Here is a 19,989-nt window from a genome sequence, read left to right on the forward strand (position 1 = left end):
AAGATGACTGAAAGAAAACTATAAAAAGTTAAACTGAGACATTGATTTTATTGCCAAATGAAGATTCAAGACTCATGAGCTAGGTGCATGTTAAAGTAAGTTCACTGATCTGAATAGTACTATTTTAATACAATTGGAAGGCAATGTTTTTACATTTTATTGCAAGAACATCAGCTATTTTTGTTTGATCACATAGTCAATAACATTTTCCTGAAGATCATGAACTCATGCAGTTCGCTCTTTGCAGTTTCTGACAGGTGTAAAGATGGAAGATGCTGAGGACGACATTGCTGTAGTCGGTATTGGCTGCAATTTCCCAGGAGGTAAAACTTGAAATTTTTGCATAAAAAAGGGGTTCTGAAAAAATATCCAAATAATCTTGATGTGTTAAAACACTACAGGATATGCAATGTGATGCGTCACCCCAGCTCACATTTGGCATTGTCTGATTACTTAAAGTGGTTCCCTCTATTTCAATAGAGATTGATTTGACAAAAACAGGCAAAAATCTATTAATTTGAGACATCAAAGTGATAGTATGTAATTAGAATGTGTTAATTATTTGACTTACTGTTTTGGTGTGCATGTTTACAACCAGTAGGGTAAATTTAATTGCATAACATTTTACAGATGTAGGATCTTAATTTGAGCCAGTTTGCTACAGCAGGAAAATAATCCTGCAGCAACAGGACATGTGAATTATATTGTGGATTATAAAATCAAACATTTCAAAATTGAAATTACACACTTTAGAAGTTTACAAATACACTACAAGTTTGCATTTCTCACAACATAATAGTGATGAAATTAAGATCCTACATCTGTACCCACATGTTGCGAAAAAATGCATTGATGGTACTTGTGTGTTTTTTAGGTGTGACCGGCGAGTTTACCAACCGATCACTATTTACAATTATATCTGAATTTAATTTCATCTAAATTCTGTTCAAAATGTAAAGATTCCTTTTTTTGCACATAAGAGAAACAAAACACCATACAATAGAAAATTAGGTCGGGTGAAGCATTGTGCAGGGAGATGAGAGGGCTTGTGGGAGGGTCTTAACCCTTAACCCCTCAAATTTACAAGACACAACATGGGGAAAAACGGGGGAAAGTGAATGCTGGGATTCTCTTGACTTTGGAACACTAACTTGTGCCAGCTGTCCACCCGGCTGCATCACTGCTGCAATACTAGTTCTAACGTAAATATGAAATAACTATCATGATATTTACTTTCCAACTTTGAATTAAACATTTATGTGTCTGTACAGGAGAGGGGCTTGACAGTTTCTGGAATTCTATTGAGGGGAAGAACTGTACAGTGCCAATCCCAACTGAGAGATTTGACTGTTCCAGTGGTATGACCCTGATGAACAAAGTGGGGAAATCGCGCACAGCGAAGGCTGCACTTATTGATGGGTATGCATTTTTGCCTTGTTCCTTGCATTCAATAAATAAAATATCATTTTCAATTAACTAGGCAAGTCAGTTAAGAACAAATGCTTATTTACAATGACGGCCTACCCCGGTCAAACCCTAACGACGCTGGGCCAATTCTGAGCGCACTATGGGACTCCCAATCACAGCCGGTTGTGATACAGCCTAGAATCAAACCAGGGTCTGTAGTAACGCCTCTAGCACTGAGATGCAGTCTGGGAGCCCTTAAAAAATTCATGCTTAACTGGAGCAAAATTCATTACAAAAAGTGCATTTGTCCCCAGGATCAACATTGAAACACAGTTCTAGCTACTCTTTTTGTAACACCTCAGAAACTCAATTTCCATTTCACCCAAAACATCAGTTATAAGATAAGGCATTAAAAATGTCAAATAAAATGAAAAAAAATATGGCTTAATTTGTAGAGCAGAATTTGAAAATGCCTGTTGGATTTGATGAATCAAAATCTCTAATAAAACAGGTTCATGTGCAGCAACCCCACATGTAAAAATGTTGACATTTGGATATTACGTCATTGAGGCATATCTATTTATTATGGCAATTGACATACTTGGTATTAAGATAAGGCATCATCCTAGATACCATTTCCTGCCATTGTCCTTGAGCAAGCAACTTAACCCCTATAATTAAAGTTTTAATGTCACGTGCGCAAGTACAGTGAAATGCCTTTCTTGTAAGCTTCAAACACAACAAAGCAGTAATCAATATCAATGTAACACTAAAAATAACACAAGTAAAACAAAAACACACGAGAATAAAAATAAGAAATAGGTAGAATACGAGAAAGTAAGAAGCTATATACAGGGGCAGTTCCAATACCATATTTACAATGTGCAGGGATACTGGAGTATAGAGGTAGATATAGTGTTTTCAGAAAGTATTCACACCCCTTGACTTTTTCCACATGTTGTTGTGTTACAGCCTGACTTTAAAATTGATTAAATGTTTTGTCACTGGTCTACACACAATACAAAGTGGAATGTCAAAGTGGAATTATGTTTTTCAAAATGTTAACTAATTAAAAATGAAAAGCTGAAATGTCTTGAGACAATAAGTGTTCAACCCTTTTGTTATTGTCATGTTTTGTCTTTGATCATCATGTCTTGTCCCTGTGCTTCCTCTGCTGGTCTTATTAGGTTCTTTCCCTCTTTCTATCCCTCTCTTCCTCCTCCCTCTCTCCCTCTCCGCTCTCTCTCTCTATCGTTCCGTTCCTGCTCCCAGCTGTTTCTCATTCTCCTAACGACCTCATTTACTCTTTCACACCTGTCCCCTATTTTGCCCTCTGATTAGAGTCCCTATTTCTCCCTCTGTTTTCCGCTTCTGTCCTTGTCGGATTCTTGTTTGATGTTTGCTGTCCTGTGTCCTTGTTCGCCCTGTCGTGTTTTTGCCTTCTTCAGATGCTGCGTGTGAGCAGGTGTCTATGTCAGCTACGGCCTGTGCCTTCCTGAAGCGACCTGCAGTCTGTGGTCGCGTCTCCAGTCGTTCCTCTCTACTGACGAGAGGATTTCAGTTTCCTGTTTTGGATTTACCTTTGATATATCCAGGAGAATCATTGTTTGTTTGATACTGGAATAAAGACTCTGTTTCTATTACGTCGCTTTTGGTCCTCATTCACCAGCATAACAGAAGAATCCGACCAAGATGGACCAGCGACTATGGATTCTCTCAACACTGCCGTCGAGTTCCAGGAGCAATGCTCGGCAGACACGAGCAGGAATTGTTTGCTGCTCGTCATGCCGTTGAGACCCTGGCCGCTCAGGTCTCCGATCTCTCTGGACAGTTTCAGAGTCTTCGTCTCGTGCCACCAGCTACTTCCTGGTCTTCCGAGTCTCCGGAACCTAGGGTTAATAACCCACCATGTTACTTTGGGCAGCCCACTGAGTGTCGCTCCTTTCTCACCAGTGTGATATTGTGTTCTCTCTCCAGCCCAACACGTACTCAAGAGAGAGAGCTCGGATCGCTTACGTCATATCACTCCTTACTGGTCGGGCTCGGGAGTGGGGCACAGCTATCTGGGAGGCAAGGGCTGAGTGTCTAACGATTATCAGAACTTTAAAGAGGAGATGATACGGGTTTTTGATCGTTCAGTTTTTGGGAAGGAGGCTTCCAGGGCCCTGGCTTCCCTATGTCAAGGTGATCGATCCATAACGGATTACTCTATAGAGTTTCGCACTCTTGCTGCCTCCAGTGACTGGAACGAGCCGGCGTTGCTCGCTCGTTTTCTGGAGGGACTTCACGCTGAGGTTAAGGATGAGATTCTCTCCCGGGAGGTTCCTTCCAGCGTGGACTCTTTGATTGCACTCGCCATCCGCATAGAACGACGGATAGATCTTCGTCATCGAGCTCGTGGAAGAGAGCTCGCGTTAACGGTGCTTCCTCTCCGCATCTCAACCATCTCCTCCCACCGGCTCAGAGACTGAGCCCATGCAGCTGGGACGTATTCGCATCTCGACTAAGGAGAGGGAACGGAGAATCACCAACCGCCTTTGCCTCTATTTGCGGTTCTGCTGGACATTTTGTCATGTCATGTCCAGTAAAAGCCAGAGCTCATCAGTAAGCGGAGGGCTACTGGTGAGCGCTACTACTCAAGTCTCTCATCAAGATCCTGTACTACCTTGTCGGTCCATCTACGCTGGACCGGTTCGGCTGCTTCCTGCAGTGCTTTGATAGACTCTGGGGCTGAGGGTTGTTTTATGACGAAGCATGGGCTCGGAAACATGACATTCCTCTCAGACTGTTAGGGAAGCCCACGCCCATGTTCGCCTTAGATGGTAGTCTTCTCCCCAGTATCAGATGTGAGACACTACCTTTAACCTCCACAGTATCTGGTAACCACAGTGAGACCATTTCCTTTTTGATTTTTCGTTCACCTTTTACACCTGTTGTTTTGGGTCATCCCTGGCTAGTATGTCATAATCCTTCTATTAATTGGTCTAGTATTCTATCCTATCCTGGAACGTTTCTTGTCATGTGAAGTGTTTAATGTCTGCTATCCTCCTGTTTCTTCTGTCCCTTCTACTCAGGAGGAACCTGGTGATTTGACAGGAGTGCCGGAGGAATATCATGATCTACGCACGGTCTTCAGTCGGTCCAGAGCCAACTCTCTTCCTCCTCACCGGTCGTATGATTGTTGTATTGATCTCCTTCCGGGGACGACTCCCCCTCGGGGTAGACTATACTCTCTGTCGCTCCCGAACGTAAGGCTCTCGAGGATTATCTGTCTGTTTCTCTCGACGCCGGTACCGTGGTGCCTTCTTCCTCTCCCGCCGGAGCGGGGTTTTTCTTTGTTAAGAAGAAGGACGGTACTCTGCGCCCCTGCGTGGATTATCGAGGGCTGAATGACATAACGGTTAAGAATCGTTATCCGCTTCCCCTTATGTCGTCAGCCTTCGAGATTCTGCAGGGAGCCAGGTGCTTTACTAAGTTGGACCTTCGTAACGCTTACCATCTCGTACGCATCAGAGAGGGGGACGAGTGGAAGACGGCGTTTAACACTCCGTTTGGGCATTTTGAATACCGGGTTCTGCCGTTCGGTCTCGCTAATGCTCCAGCTTGTCTTTCAGGCATTAGTTAATGATGTACTGAGAGACATGCTGAACATCTTTGTTTTCGTTTACCTTGACGATATCCTGATTTTTCACCGTCACTCGAGATTCATGTTCAGCACGTTCGACGTGTACTCCAGCGCCTTTAGAGAATTGTCTCTACGTGAAGGCTGAGAAGTGCGCCTTTCATGTCTCCTCTGTCACATTTCTCGTTCTGTTATTTTCGCTGAAGGCATTCAGATGGATCCCGCTAAGGTCCAGGCTGTCAGCGATTGGCCCGTTCCTAAGTCACGTGTCGAGTTGCAGCGCTTTCTCGGTTTCGCTAATTTCTATCGGCGTTTCATTCGTAATTTCGGTCAAGTGGCTGCCCTCTCACAGCTCTGACTTCTGTCAAGACTTGCTTTAAGTGGTCCGGTTCCGCCCAGGGAGCTTTTGATCTCCTCAAGAAGCGTTTTACATCCGCCCCTATCCTTGTTACTCCTGACGTCACTAAACAATTCATTGTCGAGGTTAGCTTCAGAGGTGGGCGTGGGAGCCATTCTGTCCCAGCGCTTCCAGTCTGACGATAAGGTCCATCCTTGCGCTTACTTTTCTCATCGCCTGTCGCATCGGAACGCAACTATGATGTGGGTAACCGCGAACTGCTCGCCATCCGCTTAGCCATAGGCGAATGGCGACAGTGGTTGGAGGGGGCGACCGTTCCTTTTGTCGTTTGGACTGACCATAAGAACCTTGAGTACATCCGTTCTGCAAACGACTTAATGCACGTCAAGCTCGTTGGGCGTTGTTTTTCGCTCGTTTCGAGTTCGTGATTTCCTATCGCCCGGGAAATAAGAACACCAAGCCTGATGCCTTATCCCGTCTCTTTAGTTCTTCTGTGGTTTCTACCGACCCCGAGGGGATTCTCCCTGAAGGGCGTGTTGTCGGGTTGACTGTCTGGGGAATTGAGAGACAGGTAAAGCAAGCACTCACTCACACTGCGTCGCCGCGCGCTTGTCCTAGTAACCTTCTGTTCGTTCCTGTCTCTACTCGTCTGGCTGTTCTTCAGTGGGCTCATTCTGCCAAGTTAGCTGGCCACCCGGCGTTCGGGGACGCTTGCTTCTATTCGCCAGCGGTTTTGGTGGCCTACTCAGGAGCGGGACACGCGCCGTTTCGTGGCTGCTTGTTCGGACTGCGCGCAGACTAAGTCAGGTAACTCTCCTCCTGCCGGTCGTCTCAGACCGCTTCCCATTCCTTCTCGACCATGGTCTCACATCGCCTTAGACTTTATACCGGTCTGCCTTCGTCTGCGGGGAGGACTGTGATTCTTACGGTTATCGATAGGTTCTCTAAGGCGGCACATTTCATTCCCCTCGCTAACTTCCTTCCGCTAAGGAGACGGCACAAATCATCATTGAGAATGTGTTCAGAATTCATGGCCTTCCGTTAGACGCCGTTTCAGACAGAGGCCCGCAATTCACGTCACAGTTTTGGAGGGAATTTCGTCGTTTGATTGGTGCTTCCGTCAGTCTCTCTTCCGGGTTTCATCCCCAGTCTAACGGTCAAGCAGAAAGGGCCAATCAGTCGATTGGTCGCATATTACGCAGCCTTTCGTTTCGAAACCCTGCGTCTGGGCAGAACAGCTCCCCTGGGCTGAGTACGCTCACAACTCGCTTCCTTCGTCTGCTACCGGGCTATCTCCGTTTCAGAGTAGTCTTGGGTACCAGCCTCCTCTGTTCTCGTCCCAGCTCGCCGAGTCCAGCGTTCCTCCGCTCAGGCTTTTGTCCAACGTTGTGAGCGCACCTGGAGGAGGGTCAGGTCTGCACTTTGCGTTACAGGGCGCAGACTGTGAGAGCCGCCAATAAACGTAGGATTAAGAGTCCTAGGTATTGTCGCGGTCAGAGAGTGTGGCTTTCCACTCGTAACTCCCCTTACGACAGCTTCTCGCAAGTTGACTCCGCGGGTCATTGGTCCGTTCCGTGTCTCTCAGGTCGTCAATCCTGTCGCTGTGCGACTGCTTCTTCCGCGACATCTTCGTCGCGTCCACCCTGTCTTCCATGTCTCTTGTGTCAAGCCTTTTCTTCGCGCCCCGTTCGTCTTCCCTCCCCCCCCCGTCCTTGTCGAGGGCGCTCCTATTTACAAGGTACGGAAGATCATGGACATGCGTTCTCGGGGACGTGGTCACCAGTACTTAGTGGATTGGGAGGGTTACGGTCCTGAGGAGAGGAGTGGTTCCATCTCGGGACGTGCTGGACCGTTCGTTGATTGATGTTTCCTTCGTTGCCGCCAGGGTTCCTCCTCGAGTGCGCCAGGAGGCGCTCGGTGAGTGGGGGGGTACTGTCATGTTTTGTCTTTGATCATCATGTCTTGTCCCTGTGCTTCCCTCTGCTGGTCTTATTAGGTTCTTTCCCTCTTTCTATCCCTCTCTCTCCTCCTCCCTCTCTCCTCTCCCGCTCTCTCTCTCTATCGTTCCGTTCCTGCTCCCAGCTGTTTCTCATTCTCCTAACGACCTCATTTACTCTTTCACACCTGTCCCTATTTTGCCCTCTGATTAGAGTCCCTATTTCTCCCTCTGTTTTCCGCTTCTGTCCTTGTCGGATTCTTGTTTGATGTTGCTGTCCTGTGTCCTTGTTCCGCCCTGTCGTGTTTTTGCTTCTTCAGATGCTGCGTGTGAGCAGGTGTCTATGTCAGTGTCAGCTACGGCCTGTGCCTTCCTGAAGCGACCTGCAGTCTGTGGTCGCGTCTCCAGTCGTTCCTCTCTACTGACGAGAGGATTTCAGTTTCCTGTTTTGGATTTACCTTTGATATATCCAGGAGAATCATTGTTTGTTTGATACTGGAATAAAGACTCTGTTTCTATTACGTCGCTTTTGGGTCCTCATTCACCAGCATAACAGTTATGGCGAGCCTAAATAAGTTCAGGAGTAAAAATGTGATTATTAAGTCACTTAAGTTGCAGTGTTTAACATGATTTGTGAATGACTACCTCATATCTGTACCCCACACATAAGGTCCCTCATTCAAGCAGTGAATAAAAAAAAAAAAGATTCAACCACAAAGACCAGGGAAGTTTTCCAACGCCTTAAAAAGAAGGGCAATGTAAAGATTCCTTTTTTTGCACATAAGAGAAACAAAAACACCATGCAATAGAAAATTAGGTCGGGTGAAGATGTGGTAGATGTGTACATTTTTTTTTTTTAAAGCAGACATTGAATATCCCTTTGAGCATGGTGGTTATTCATTGCACTTTGGATGGTGTATCAATACACAGTCACTACAAAGATACAGGCATCCGTCCGAACTCAGTTGCCGGACAGGAAGGAAACCGCTCAGGGATTTCTACATGAGGCGAAGGGTGACTTTAAAACAGTTACAGAGTTAAATGGCTGTGATAGGAGAAAACTGAGGATGGATCAACAACATTGCAGTTACTCCACAATACTAACCTTATTGACAGAGTAAAAAGAAGGACGCCTGTACAGAATACAAATATTCTTAAACATGCATCCTGTTTGCAACAAGGCACTAAAGTAATACTGCAAACAATGTGGCTAAGCAATTCACTCTTTGTCCTGAGTACAAAGTGTCGTGTTTGGTGCAAATCCAATACAACACATTACTGAGTACTCTCCATATTTTCATGCATAACAGTGGCTGAATCATGTTATGGGTTTGCTTGAAATTGTTAAGGACTGGGGAGTTTTTCAGGATAGAAAATAAACGTAATAGAGCTAAGCACAGGCAGAATCCCAGAGGAAAACTTAGTTCAGTTTGCTTTCCACCAGACACTGGGAGATTAATTCACCGTCCAGTAGGACAATAACCTAAAGCACATGGCCAAATCTACACTGGAGTTGCTTACCAAGAAGACAGTGAATGTACGGAAATGGCAGAGTTACAGTTTTGACAAAAATCTACTTGAGAATCTATGGCAAAACCTGCAAATGGTTTTCTAGCTATGATCAACAACCAATTTGACAGAGCTTGAAGAATTTTAAAAAGACTAATGGACAAATATTGCACAACCCAGAAAGACTCATAGCTGTAATCGCTGCCAAAGGTGCTTCTACAAAGTAATGACTCTAGGGATCATCATCGCCGGTAATCAGGCCTAACACCGTCGTGTCGTCAGCAAACTTGATGATGGTGTTGCAGTCATGCGTGGCCACGTAGTCCTTGGTGAACAGGGAGTACAGGAGGGGACTAAGCACACACCCCTGTGGGGCCCAGTGTTGAGGGTCAGCGGAGGTGATGTTGCCTACCCTCACCACCTGGGTTTGGTCGATCACGAAGTCCAGGATCCAGTTGCAGAAGGTGTTGTTCAGTCCCATGGTCCTAAGTTTGGTGACGAGCTTGGAGGGGACAATAGTGTTGAACGCTAAGCTGTAGTAACTGAACAGCATTCTCACATAGGTATTCCTCTTATCTACGTGGGTGAAGTGAAGACAGTGTGGAGTGCAATTGAGAATGCATCGTCTATCTGTTGGGGTGGTATGCAAATTGGAATGGGTCTAGGATGATGTAGTTGATGTGTGCCATAACCAGCCTTTCAAAGCACTTCATTATTACGGATGTGAGTTTTACCGGGTGGTAGTCATTGTGGCATTAAGCCTTAGAGTTCTTGGAAACAGGAATGATGGTAGTAATTTTAAGACATGGGGATTACAGACTGGGAGAGGTTGAAAATTACCATGAATATGCCAGCCAGCTGATCTGCGCATGCTCTGAGAACACGCCCTGGAATACCGTCTAGAGCCGTCATGATACAGTGTTTTTATTGTTGAAGCCAGCATAAAATGCATTGAGTTCATCTGGAAGAGAGGCATCGTTGAGCAGATCAGGGCTGGGTTTTTGTTTGTAATCCGCAATGGACTGTAGCCCCTGTCACAAGCGGCGGGCGTCAGAGCCTGTGTAGTATGATTCCACGTCATCACTCGTTTGATGACTCTGCAAAGGTCGTAGCAGGACATCTTGTACTTGTTCCTGTCTTCGGCCGTAGCATCAGGGTTGTCTGCGATAGCTCTGTGTACGGTAGCCCTGTCATTTAGTTTAGCGCAAACCTTGGTGTTAATCCGGGGCTTTTGATTGGGGAAGCAGCGAACCATCACTGTGGGGACAACGTCGCCGATGCATTTCTTTATGAAACCGGTAACAGAGGTGGTGAGCTCGTCGATGTTATCGGTGGAGTCTCTGAACATATTCCAATCAGCGCTAGCCAAGCAGTCCTGTAGCATAATCCTTGATTCTGATGGCCATTTCTCATAGGAGCAAGTCACATAAAATTACTTGCTGTTTAAGCTTCTGCTTGTAAACAGGAAGCAGAAGTACGGAGTAATGATCTTATTTGCCGAATGGCGGACAAGGGAGGGCCTTGTATGCTTGCTTGTGGGTAGAGTAACAGTGGTCTAGGACTTTATCGGCCCTAGTGGCAAAGGAGAAGTGTGGATGGAAGTTGGGCATCACTTGTCTTAATGATACGGAATGGAAATGGAAGAAATGCAGCCTTCGGATGTAAGTTTTCCCGCTTGTTTATAGCCTCGTACAGTTCGGTAAGTGCCAGCTTGTTATATTTGTTGTCCTGAGGTGGAATGTATACAACAGTCACGATAACAGCTGAGAACTCCATAATTGCTGCAGTGGCACGGCACTGCAGCTGACTCAATGCTTCCAGCCCCTCAGGTGTGAGGTGTGTATGTGTGTCTCGGGGGTTTGGGTTGTGAGCATAAAGACACATTTCCATTCTCTGTAAATTCATGGGCAATTATGTACATCTTATCTTATATGCTTACTAAGGGACCTTGACTTAATACATCTTTGGTTAGGAAATTATATTATCAGAAGTAGGTAGCAGTGGCTAGTCCCAATTATGTTAGCAATCTGTCACCAGAGACTTAAATCAAACTAACTTCACATTTCCAATAATTTTCACAGGTTCAATCAGTTTGATCACAAGTTCTTTGGCATCACTGAAACGGAAGTGGAACAAATGGATCCCCAGCAAAAATACCTTCTTCAGTGTACGTACAGGGCTCTAGAAAATGCTGGGATACCAATGGAGAAGGCCAGTGGGACCAGGACAGGGGTGTTTTTGGGTAAGGTGAACAATATTCTGTTCTCTTATACAACTAGCATTTAGTAATTTTAAAAGTAAATCACACTCTTATAAGAAAGGGTTCCAAAACGTTTCTTTGGCTGTCCCCATAGGAGAACCCTTTTTGGTTCCAGGTAGAACTCATTTCTCCTATGGGGACAGCCAAATAATGTAATGGGGTGCGTACTGGCAGCAGAGAAGTCAGGCGCAGGAGAGCGAAAACTGTGTCGTTTAATAAACATAAAAAACACCGTAAACAGAACAATCAATGAATGGGTCAAACAAAACCCGGTATCCACCAGCATAACATACACAAGCACTACAAGAAACAATTCCGGACAAGGACATGGGGGAAACAGATGGTTAAATACACAACATGGAATTGATGGAATTGAAACTAGGTGTGAGGGAAGACGAGACAAAACCAATGGAAAATAAAAGGTGGATCGGCGATGGCTAGAAGGCCGGAGACGTCGACCGCCGAACGCCACCCGAACCAGGAGAGGGACCGACTTCGGCGGAAGTCGTGACAAATAATCCTTTTAGGTTCTAGCATATTTTGTTTTATAAGAGTGTAGTTACAATAATTGTAATGTTTAGTATTGCTAATATGAACCACGGTAATTATATGCTCAGTAATAACATTTGGAAGTAATATGTAAATCATTAATTATCATGGCAACTATAGTAATAGTAATTACACCTACACTACTGTTCAAAAGCTTGGGGTCACTTAGAAATGTCCTTGTTTAATTTATTTTTATTTTTAAATCCATTAAAATAGCATCAAATTGATTAGAAATACAGTGTTGACATTGTTAATGTTGTAAATGACTATTGTAGCTGGAAATGGCAGATTTTTTATGGAATATCTACATAGTCGTAAATGCTCAGATGTGCCCCGGTGCACAACTGAGCAAGAGGACAAGTACATTAGACTGTCTAGTTTGAGAAACAGACGCCTCACAAGTCCTCAACTGGCAGCTTCATTAAATAGTACCCGCAAAACATCAGTCTCAACGTCAGCAGTGAAGAGGCGACTCCGGGATGCTGGCCTTCTAGGCAGAGTTCCTCTGTCCAGTGTCTGTGTTCTTTTGCCCATCTTAATCTTTTATTTTTATTGGCCAGTCTGAGATATGGCTTTTTCTTTGTAACCCAGCCTAGAAGGCCAGCATCCCGGAGTCGCCTCTTCACTGTTGATGTTGAGACTGGTGTTTTGCGGGTACTATTTAATGAAGCTGCCAGTTGAGGACTTGTGAGGCGCCTGTTTCTCAAACTAGACACTCTAATGTACTTGTCCTCTTGCTCAGTTGTGCACCGGGGCCTCACACTCCTCTTTCTATTCTGGTTGGAGCCAGTTGGCGCTGTTCTGTGAAGGGAGTAGTACACAGCGTTGTACTAGATCTTCAGTTTCTTGGCAATTTCTCGCATGGAATAGCCTTCATTTCTCAGAACAAGAATAGACTGACGAGTTTCAGAAAAAAGTACTTTGTTTCTGGCCATTTTGAGCCTGTAATCGAACCCACAAATGCTGATGCTCCAGATACTCAACTAGTCTAAAGAAGGCCAGTTTTATTGCTTCTTTAATCAGAACAACAGTTTTCAGGTAACATAATTGCAAAAGGGTTTTCTAATGATCAATTAGCCTTTTAAAATGATAAACTTGGATTAGCTAACACAACGTGCCATTGGAACACAGGAGTGATGGTTGCTGATAATTGGCCTCTGTACGCCCGTGTAGATATTCCATAAAAAATCTGCCGTTTCCAGCTACAATAGTCATTTACAACATTAACAATGTCTACGCTGTATTTCTGATCAATTTTGATGTTATTTTAATGGACAAAAAAATTGATTTTCTTTCAAAAACAAGGACATTTCTAAGTGACCCCAAACTCTTGAACGGTAGTGTATATTTTCATTCTTTTAAGACAGAACAATAATTGTTTTTTTTTTACTGATTGTTGTACACAAAAAACAAACATGCAAACACCAAAAGTCAACTCTGCATTATGTGACATGCACAAGTATTAGCATACCACAGAACTTTGTTTCCATTTAGATAAATATTAAAATATAATGTTATTATTTTCAACAAACTGTAACAAAGTATGTCTATTTTCATTGAAGGGCTAATGAACAGAGATTATGAACAATCTGCTGGAAGTGTCAACCCAAATATAATCAACCACTGCACCGGCACTGGACTAGCTATGAGTTTAGCATCCAACCGAGTCTCCTACGTCTTCAACTTCACTGGACCCTCAATGTCCATTGACAGTGCCTGCTCTTCATCCCTTGTTGCACTTCATTTTGCTTGTCAAGCCATAAGACAAGGTTGGTAATGTATCATATTTACATTGCACGTGCATGGAACCTTTTGTCAATAAAATTATACCTGGCATAATTCAATACTAAAAGAACATGGTCGGTATCTCATTACAAATTATAAACCTGGGAGTTTGGGTCCTGGATGCGCTGACTGTCTGAAACAGCATTTCAGCCGTGTGTAAATCAGACAATATACCATGGGTATGACTCAAAAATAATTGTTTACTGTTCTTTTTATGTTAGTAACCAGTTTATAGCAAAAAGCCACTTTGGATTTTTTAAATATATGGCCAATATACCACGGCTAAGGGCTATATTCAGGCACTCTGCGTTGCGTCGTGCATAAGAACAGCCTTTAGCTGTGCTATATTGGCCATATACCACACCCCCTCGTGCCTTATTGCTTAAATATACCATAACCTCTTGGGCCTTGTTGCTTAAATATAATCTGAGGTATTTTATATGCTTTCATTTATCAGGTGATTGCGAGATGGCCATTTGTGGTGGTGTCAGCTGTATCATACAACCACGAGTCTTTGTCGCTCTCAGCAAAGCAAAGATGATTTCCCCTGAAGGCACAAGCAAACCTTTCTCCAGCAGAGCAGATGGCTATGGCAGAGGAGAGGGATGTGGGGTTATTCTGCTGAAGCCACTGAAACAAGTAAATATTTTATATTTAACTGTCACAAAATCGCTGTCAATGTTTCTGACAGGCTACACATGATATTTCACACTGATTATGTATTAATTACCCAGGCTCTCAAAGAAAATGACCATGTATGGGGCATCATAAGAAAAACTGCTGTAAACCAAGATGGCCGCACAGTCACTCCAATCACCAAGCCATCCATGGTCCAGCAAGAGGAGCTGCTCCGCAGAATCTACTCACAGTCTGACCTGTCATCTGTCCAGTACATAGAGGCTCATGGGACTGGAACTCCAGTGGGGGATCCCATAGAAGCAAGCAGCATCTCCAAAGTCATTGCCAAAGCCAGACCTCCAGGTTCCGAGACACTCCGCATCGGCTCTGTGAAAGGCAACATTGGACACACAGAATCTGCAGCTGGAGTGGCAGGGCTAATCAAGGTACTACTAATGATGAAGCATGAAATCATTGTCCCTTCACTGTTCTACTCTGAGGATAGTGCCAGTATCGATGCTAAAGCCTTAAATGTTAAGGTTCCCACTGAAGCAGAAAAGTGGGGAGATTCTGTTGAAAGGGTTGCAGGGATAAATAACTTTGGTTTTGGAGGAACAAATGCACATGTTATTGTCAAGCAACACAAGCAGTCACAGGTTTCTAGAAAGAGTGGTAGAAAAGCACACAAGTATTTTGTCCTCTCTGCGAGTTCTGAAAAGTCTATCAGTATGATGATGGAGGACACAATTCAACAGATAGACAAAGACAACAAAGTTGATTTAGAAGCTCTTGCATACACTTCCGCTTGTAGGAGAAGTCACTTAAAACACAAATACAAGAAGGCTTTCAGAACGTCCTCTCTGGTTGATCTAAAAGATCAACTCAAGTCTGCCCTGAGTAAAACTCCCTACCCCTCATACTCAGATCCAAGGTTAATATTTGTCTTCTGTGGTAATGGTGTGACCTACCAAGGCATGTGCAAGGAGCTCCTGAAACATGAGCCTGTGTTCAGAGAGAAGATCAGGGAGGTGGAGATACTTTTCCAAATGTTCAATAACATGAGCATCTTAGAGAGACTTGAGAGTGAGTCTGAGAGTAAGGACTTTTCAAAACCAGAAGTTGTCCAGCCCCTCCTCTTTGCCATTCAGGTTGGCATTGCCAGTCTCTTCAAGCACTGGGGCATCAAACCAGATGCAATTCTTGGCCACTCRGTTGGAGAGGTTGCTGCTGCCCATTGCTCTGGTCTCTTGTCCCTTGAGGATGCAGTGAAGGTGATCTATTTCCGCAGTACTCTGCAGAGTAAGGTCACAGGAGGGAAAATGCTTGTGGTCAGTAACATGGCCGTGTCAGAGGTCTTGAACCTCCTTCCCCCCTACTTAAATAAGGTTTGCCTGGCTGCTTCCAACAGCCCACAGTCCTGCACACTTGCAGGTGATGCTGATGCTATAGACAGTCTCCATCAAAAGCTAAGCAGTTCAGTCAAGAGTAAGAATCTATTCCTCCATGTTCTAGACGTCCCTGCTGCATACCACAGCCAGATGATGGATCCCATCCTCTCTCAAATAGAGGACAGTATTGGCTCTTTACAGGTGAATCATGTTGATACAGAAAGACAAGAAGAATGTGGTCTTTGTGGAAATAGGCCCTAGAAGGGCTCTACAAAGGAACATCCAGGAGACTCTGGGAAATGACACCATAGTTATGTCCTCAGTGCAGCCAGAAAAAGATCATGAGACAATGCTGACCACTGTGTCCAAACTGTTTGAGTCTGGGGTTCAGATCGACTGGGATCAATTCTACAGAGGCTGTGAGGCATCACCAACACATTTCCCTGTGTATCAGTTTGATTCCACTCAGAGAGATGTTATCATTCCTGCATCAAAGATAAATACAGCAGGTACTCATCCTGTGCTAACTCAGACAGGAAGTGAGGGCAATAGCTTTAGCTGTGATCTGTTTTCTGACTCAGTATCTTACTTGCATGAGCATAAACACAATGGTGTTGCCATTGTCCCTGGTGCTTTCTATACTGAGTTGGGTTTGTCTGCTTTCATGTTAAGTGCCAAACCAAAAGTGCCACTCAACACACTGCAAATCAGCATCAGCTTTCAAAACCCATTTGTTTTCACCAAAAATGCACCAGAGATGAAAGTGCAACTTGAACCAGCAGAAGACGAGACACATATTAAGATACATTCTTCCTCTTCAACCTATGCATCAGGCACAATAGTGTGCAAGCAAGAAAGACTAGTCGAAGAGCAGAACATTTCGCTAAGCTCTATCTACAAAAGGTGCAAGTCAGTGGTGAGCTCTGAGGAGTTTTACAACATAGGTCATGGCGGGTTTCAGTACGGCACTGTTTTCCAGAACAAGGGTGATGTACACTATGGTGAAGACTTTAAAGAGGCTTTTTCAGTTGTCACAGTTCCAGAGGAATTGCTGTCTCAGTTGCATGACTACTGTATTCACCCTGTAGTTCTAGACTTCCTGATGCAACTCGCTCCTGTTACAGTAGCACACGGATTCTCTTCCAGGCCTGGGTTTCCTGCCAAAATAGGCAGCTTGACAGTCTTTGAACCTCTGCAAAAGGAAATGATTGTTTATGTGAGAGCAATTGATGTAGGAGTTGATCACTTTGAAGTATGTGGTTGCTTTACAGACAAAGAGGGAAGAATATTGGTTGAGCTTAAGCATGTGATGATCAAGTACCTTGGGAGCCATTCACGTGTTGTTGAGGAATACTTCTTCCACAATGACTTCAGGGTTGTCTCTGAGGATATCAAGTCCTCTCAGGCACGAAAGGCCTTGGTCTTTTCTGACCAGGTAGGAGTTTCCAAAGCCATGCAGCCACACTTAAGCTCAATGTCTAAATACATTCCCTTTGCACATGCTAAGGAGTTCTTAAACCGTGGATTTCCCACACTTCTGGCAAACCTTAATATCTCAGATATCAATAAAAACTTTGAAGAGGTCTTGTTTATGTGGGGTGATGAAGAACTCACTTCAGTCAAAACCGAGACTGTTCTGGAGAATATAGTAAACTGCTGTGAGATTTTCCGTCAAATAGTCCTGGAACTAAGGGCGAGTCATTTTCCAAACTCCATCAGAGTAATTACTTACCGGGCAGCAGAGAACACAGTGGACCGCATCAGCCCAGGCTTTGTCCTCTCAGGCATGACTAGAGCATGTGCTGCAGAAATGGCAGATCTTTCCTTCCAGCTGATTGACATCAGCTCTGTCTCTACAGAGGACATCAGAGCTCTGTCTGAGGTCTTAAAGTCATACCCTTGCAGCAAATACCAGGAGTTGGTTGTGAAAGATGGGATGATTTTTAAATCTGATATTGTGCATACTCCCATGGAAAGCATTGAGAGCTCTGGGGGAAGTATGCCCTCTTCAATGTCCGAGGCATGTATCTTTCAGACGGCTGACCCCTACAGAATGACTAGCTTGTCTGCCATTAGCTGTGAGGTCAAGAAAAAGGACATCCAGCAGAAATCAGTTGAGATTCAGCTCAGTAAGATATCTGTTCATTCCTCAGACTACTTTCCTGTCAGTGTCTCTGATCTGCACTTTGGCAAGACAATTTACTGGAACAAACACACATCTCAGAACCACCAGCTTTTGGCCCTTGACTTCAGTGGCACTGTCACAGCTGTCGGGAAAGATGTGAGCAAACTGAAAGTGGGAGACCATGTTGTCTCTTGCTACCCTGTTCTTGCATCCTCTGCGATCATGATTCCTGAAGAAGCATGCTACAAAACAAAGAGGCTCCCATTTCTAAAGGAGGCTCCATGTGTGTCCTACTTTGTGCTGGCATGGGAAATATTGTACAAAGCGTTAACTAGAGTCAAAGAACAGAGAAGGTTGGGGATCATCTCCTCTGTTCCTGATTCTGGTCTGCTCAAGGTATTAGCCCAAACAGCAAACAAATCAGGATGGAATGTCATTGTAGGGACACAGTGCAATGGGCTGTTTGTAAAAGCTGATAAAATGGATGCATTTGTCCTCCTTCCGCCATTTGACGAATCTCTGTTGGCAAAAGCAGGCAATTTCCCTGGTGTTAGACACATTGTCATTGTCTGTGAATCCCAGTCCCAGTGCTTGCTGGCACAGAGCGTTTTCCAAAATGTGAAGGATAGTGTTCGAATGCAAACCCTTCAAATGTCCAGCATCATACAAAGGGGATCACTCATTGCCCAGAAGCCACACATTTATCGTTGGCTCAAGTCCATGCATTTGGACAGGAAGTCATTTGTTCTGGAACACTCTACCTTTCAAAGGTTGACATCAGGAAGCATTGACTTCTTGCCTGTTGAGGAGTCTGAATCGTATTTTAGCTCAAAGACCCTGCCTGTTGTGGCACTAGGTAAAGATGATTCCAGAGGCACACTGTCCAAAATTCCTTTGTTGCCTAAACCAAATCAGCTTTTCCAAAAGAATTCTATGTACATTGTCACAGGTGGCCTCACTGGGCTGGGATTTGAAACTGTGAAATTCATTTCTCAGAAAGGTGGAGAGTACATTGTCATACTCTCCAGAAGTAGCCCCACACCTGACATACAGCAGGAGATCTGCAATCTGGAGAAGCAATACAGTGCCCATATCATATGTATGGGATGTGATGTCTCTGTTTCTGAGCATGTGCTCAGAGCGATTGGTCTCATTGGCAAGAAGTTTCCCTCTTGTCCAATCAGAGGAGTGTTCCACAGTGCAGTTGTCCTGCACGATGGCCTGATTGAAACCCTTGACAAATCTCTGTATGAGAAAGTCCTGAAGCCCAAAGTGAATGGGGCTTTGAATCTACACCATGCCACGAAACACTGCAAATTGGATTACTTTGTGTGCTACTCCTCTGTTGCAGCTTTCATTGGCAATGTCTCACAAACAAACTATGCAGCAGCCAATTCATTCCTGGACATATTCTGTCATTATAGACGGAATATTGGACTAGCTGGGCAATCCATCAACTGGGGGCCTTTGAACCTTGGTCTCTTGCTGAACAAGGATCATTTCCAAAGGTTTCTTGAGGCAAAGGGATTGATGGTGATGGATGTTACAGAGATTCGCGAAAGTCTGGAACAATGCCTCCAGCTAAACAAACCTCAACAGGCTATATGCAAGTTCAATTTCAAAAACATGAAGTACAATGTCATGTCTCAAAATGCCTCATTGACCATGCGTATGACTGCATTAGTGGAAGAGGCAATGCAAAAAGCCAAATTGAAAGAGTCCCGGTCTGGACATAATGCTGCTTCCTCCTCCCCAAGTTATATCAGATCTGTACTCAGTGAAACAATCGGTGTTGACAAGAATGAGTTGAATGACGATTCTCCTCTCTCTGCCTTAGGCATTGACTCAATGTTAGCCATGACTTTGCAGAACCTCATCTTTCAGGAGAGGGGAGTGAATGTGCCACTGGTTAAATTGCTGGACCCAAACAGCACACTGTCGACATTGATATCAAACCTGATGGAGGGCACTGAGGGTGAATCCCAGAATGATGACCAGAAAGAGGGCATGATAGATGACATGTTCACAAGACTATAGAGATTTCAAAAGCTGAAAATTGAAAATAAAGATGTAGATATCAGATTTTCCCATTATATTTGCATGTTTGATCAGATAACATTTAGAAACATTACACATATCATGAAAACAATACTAGCACAAGACTGCAATTACCTTTGGCATGACCTGGTCCTCACATAACATTATAACAAAGGTAAATATGTTGTTAATTATCACTAAATGTAATAATATTTGTTGAAGATGTTATGCAATGTTTTGGTAGTATTATCAAATATATTTTTCTTTCAATTTTAGAATGTGTTTTTTTCATGTTTATAAGTTTGGATCTTGTTGTATTCTTATATTAATCTTAACCACATGTGCTAATGTGTACTGTATTTCATTGTATTATTGTAAAATGTCAAATAAAATTG

General features: G+C 44.0%; 1 protein-coding gene across 1 annotated transcript in view; it reads left to right on the forward strand.

Moving 5' to 3' along the window:
* The window catches only part of LOC111953251 (phthioceranic/hydroxyphthioceranic acid synthase-like), a 26,013-nt gene extending 6,094 nt beyond the window's left edge, over nt 1–19,919 (forward strand). The window contains 5 exon segments of the mRNA XM_023972404.1: nt 10,914–11,074; nt 13,204–13,410; nt 13,884–14,065; nt 14,161–15,650; nt 15,652–19,919. Coding sequence (XP_023828172.1) covers nt 10,914–11,074; nt 13,204–13,410; nt 13,884–14,065; nt 14,161–15,650; nt 15,652–19,594 — 5,983 coding nt within the window. The 3' untranslated portion in view covers nt 19,595–19,919.
* Nucleotides 19,920–19,989: the final 70 nt, after the last annotated feature.

The sequence above is a fragment of the Salvelinus sp. IW2-2015 genome, linkage group LG27, assembly GCF_002910315.2.
Source record: "Salvelinus sp. IW2-2015 linkage group LG27, ASM291031v2, whole genome shotgun sequence".
NCBI classification, from domain to species: domain Eukaryota; kingdom Metazoa; phylum Chordata; class Actinopteri; order Salmoniformes; family Salmonidae; genus Salvelinus; species Salvelinus sp. IW2-2015.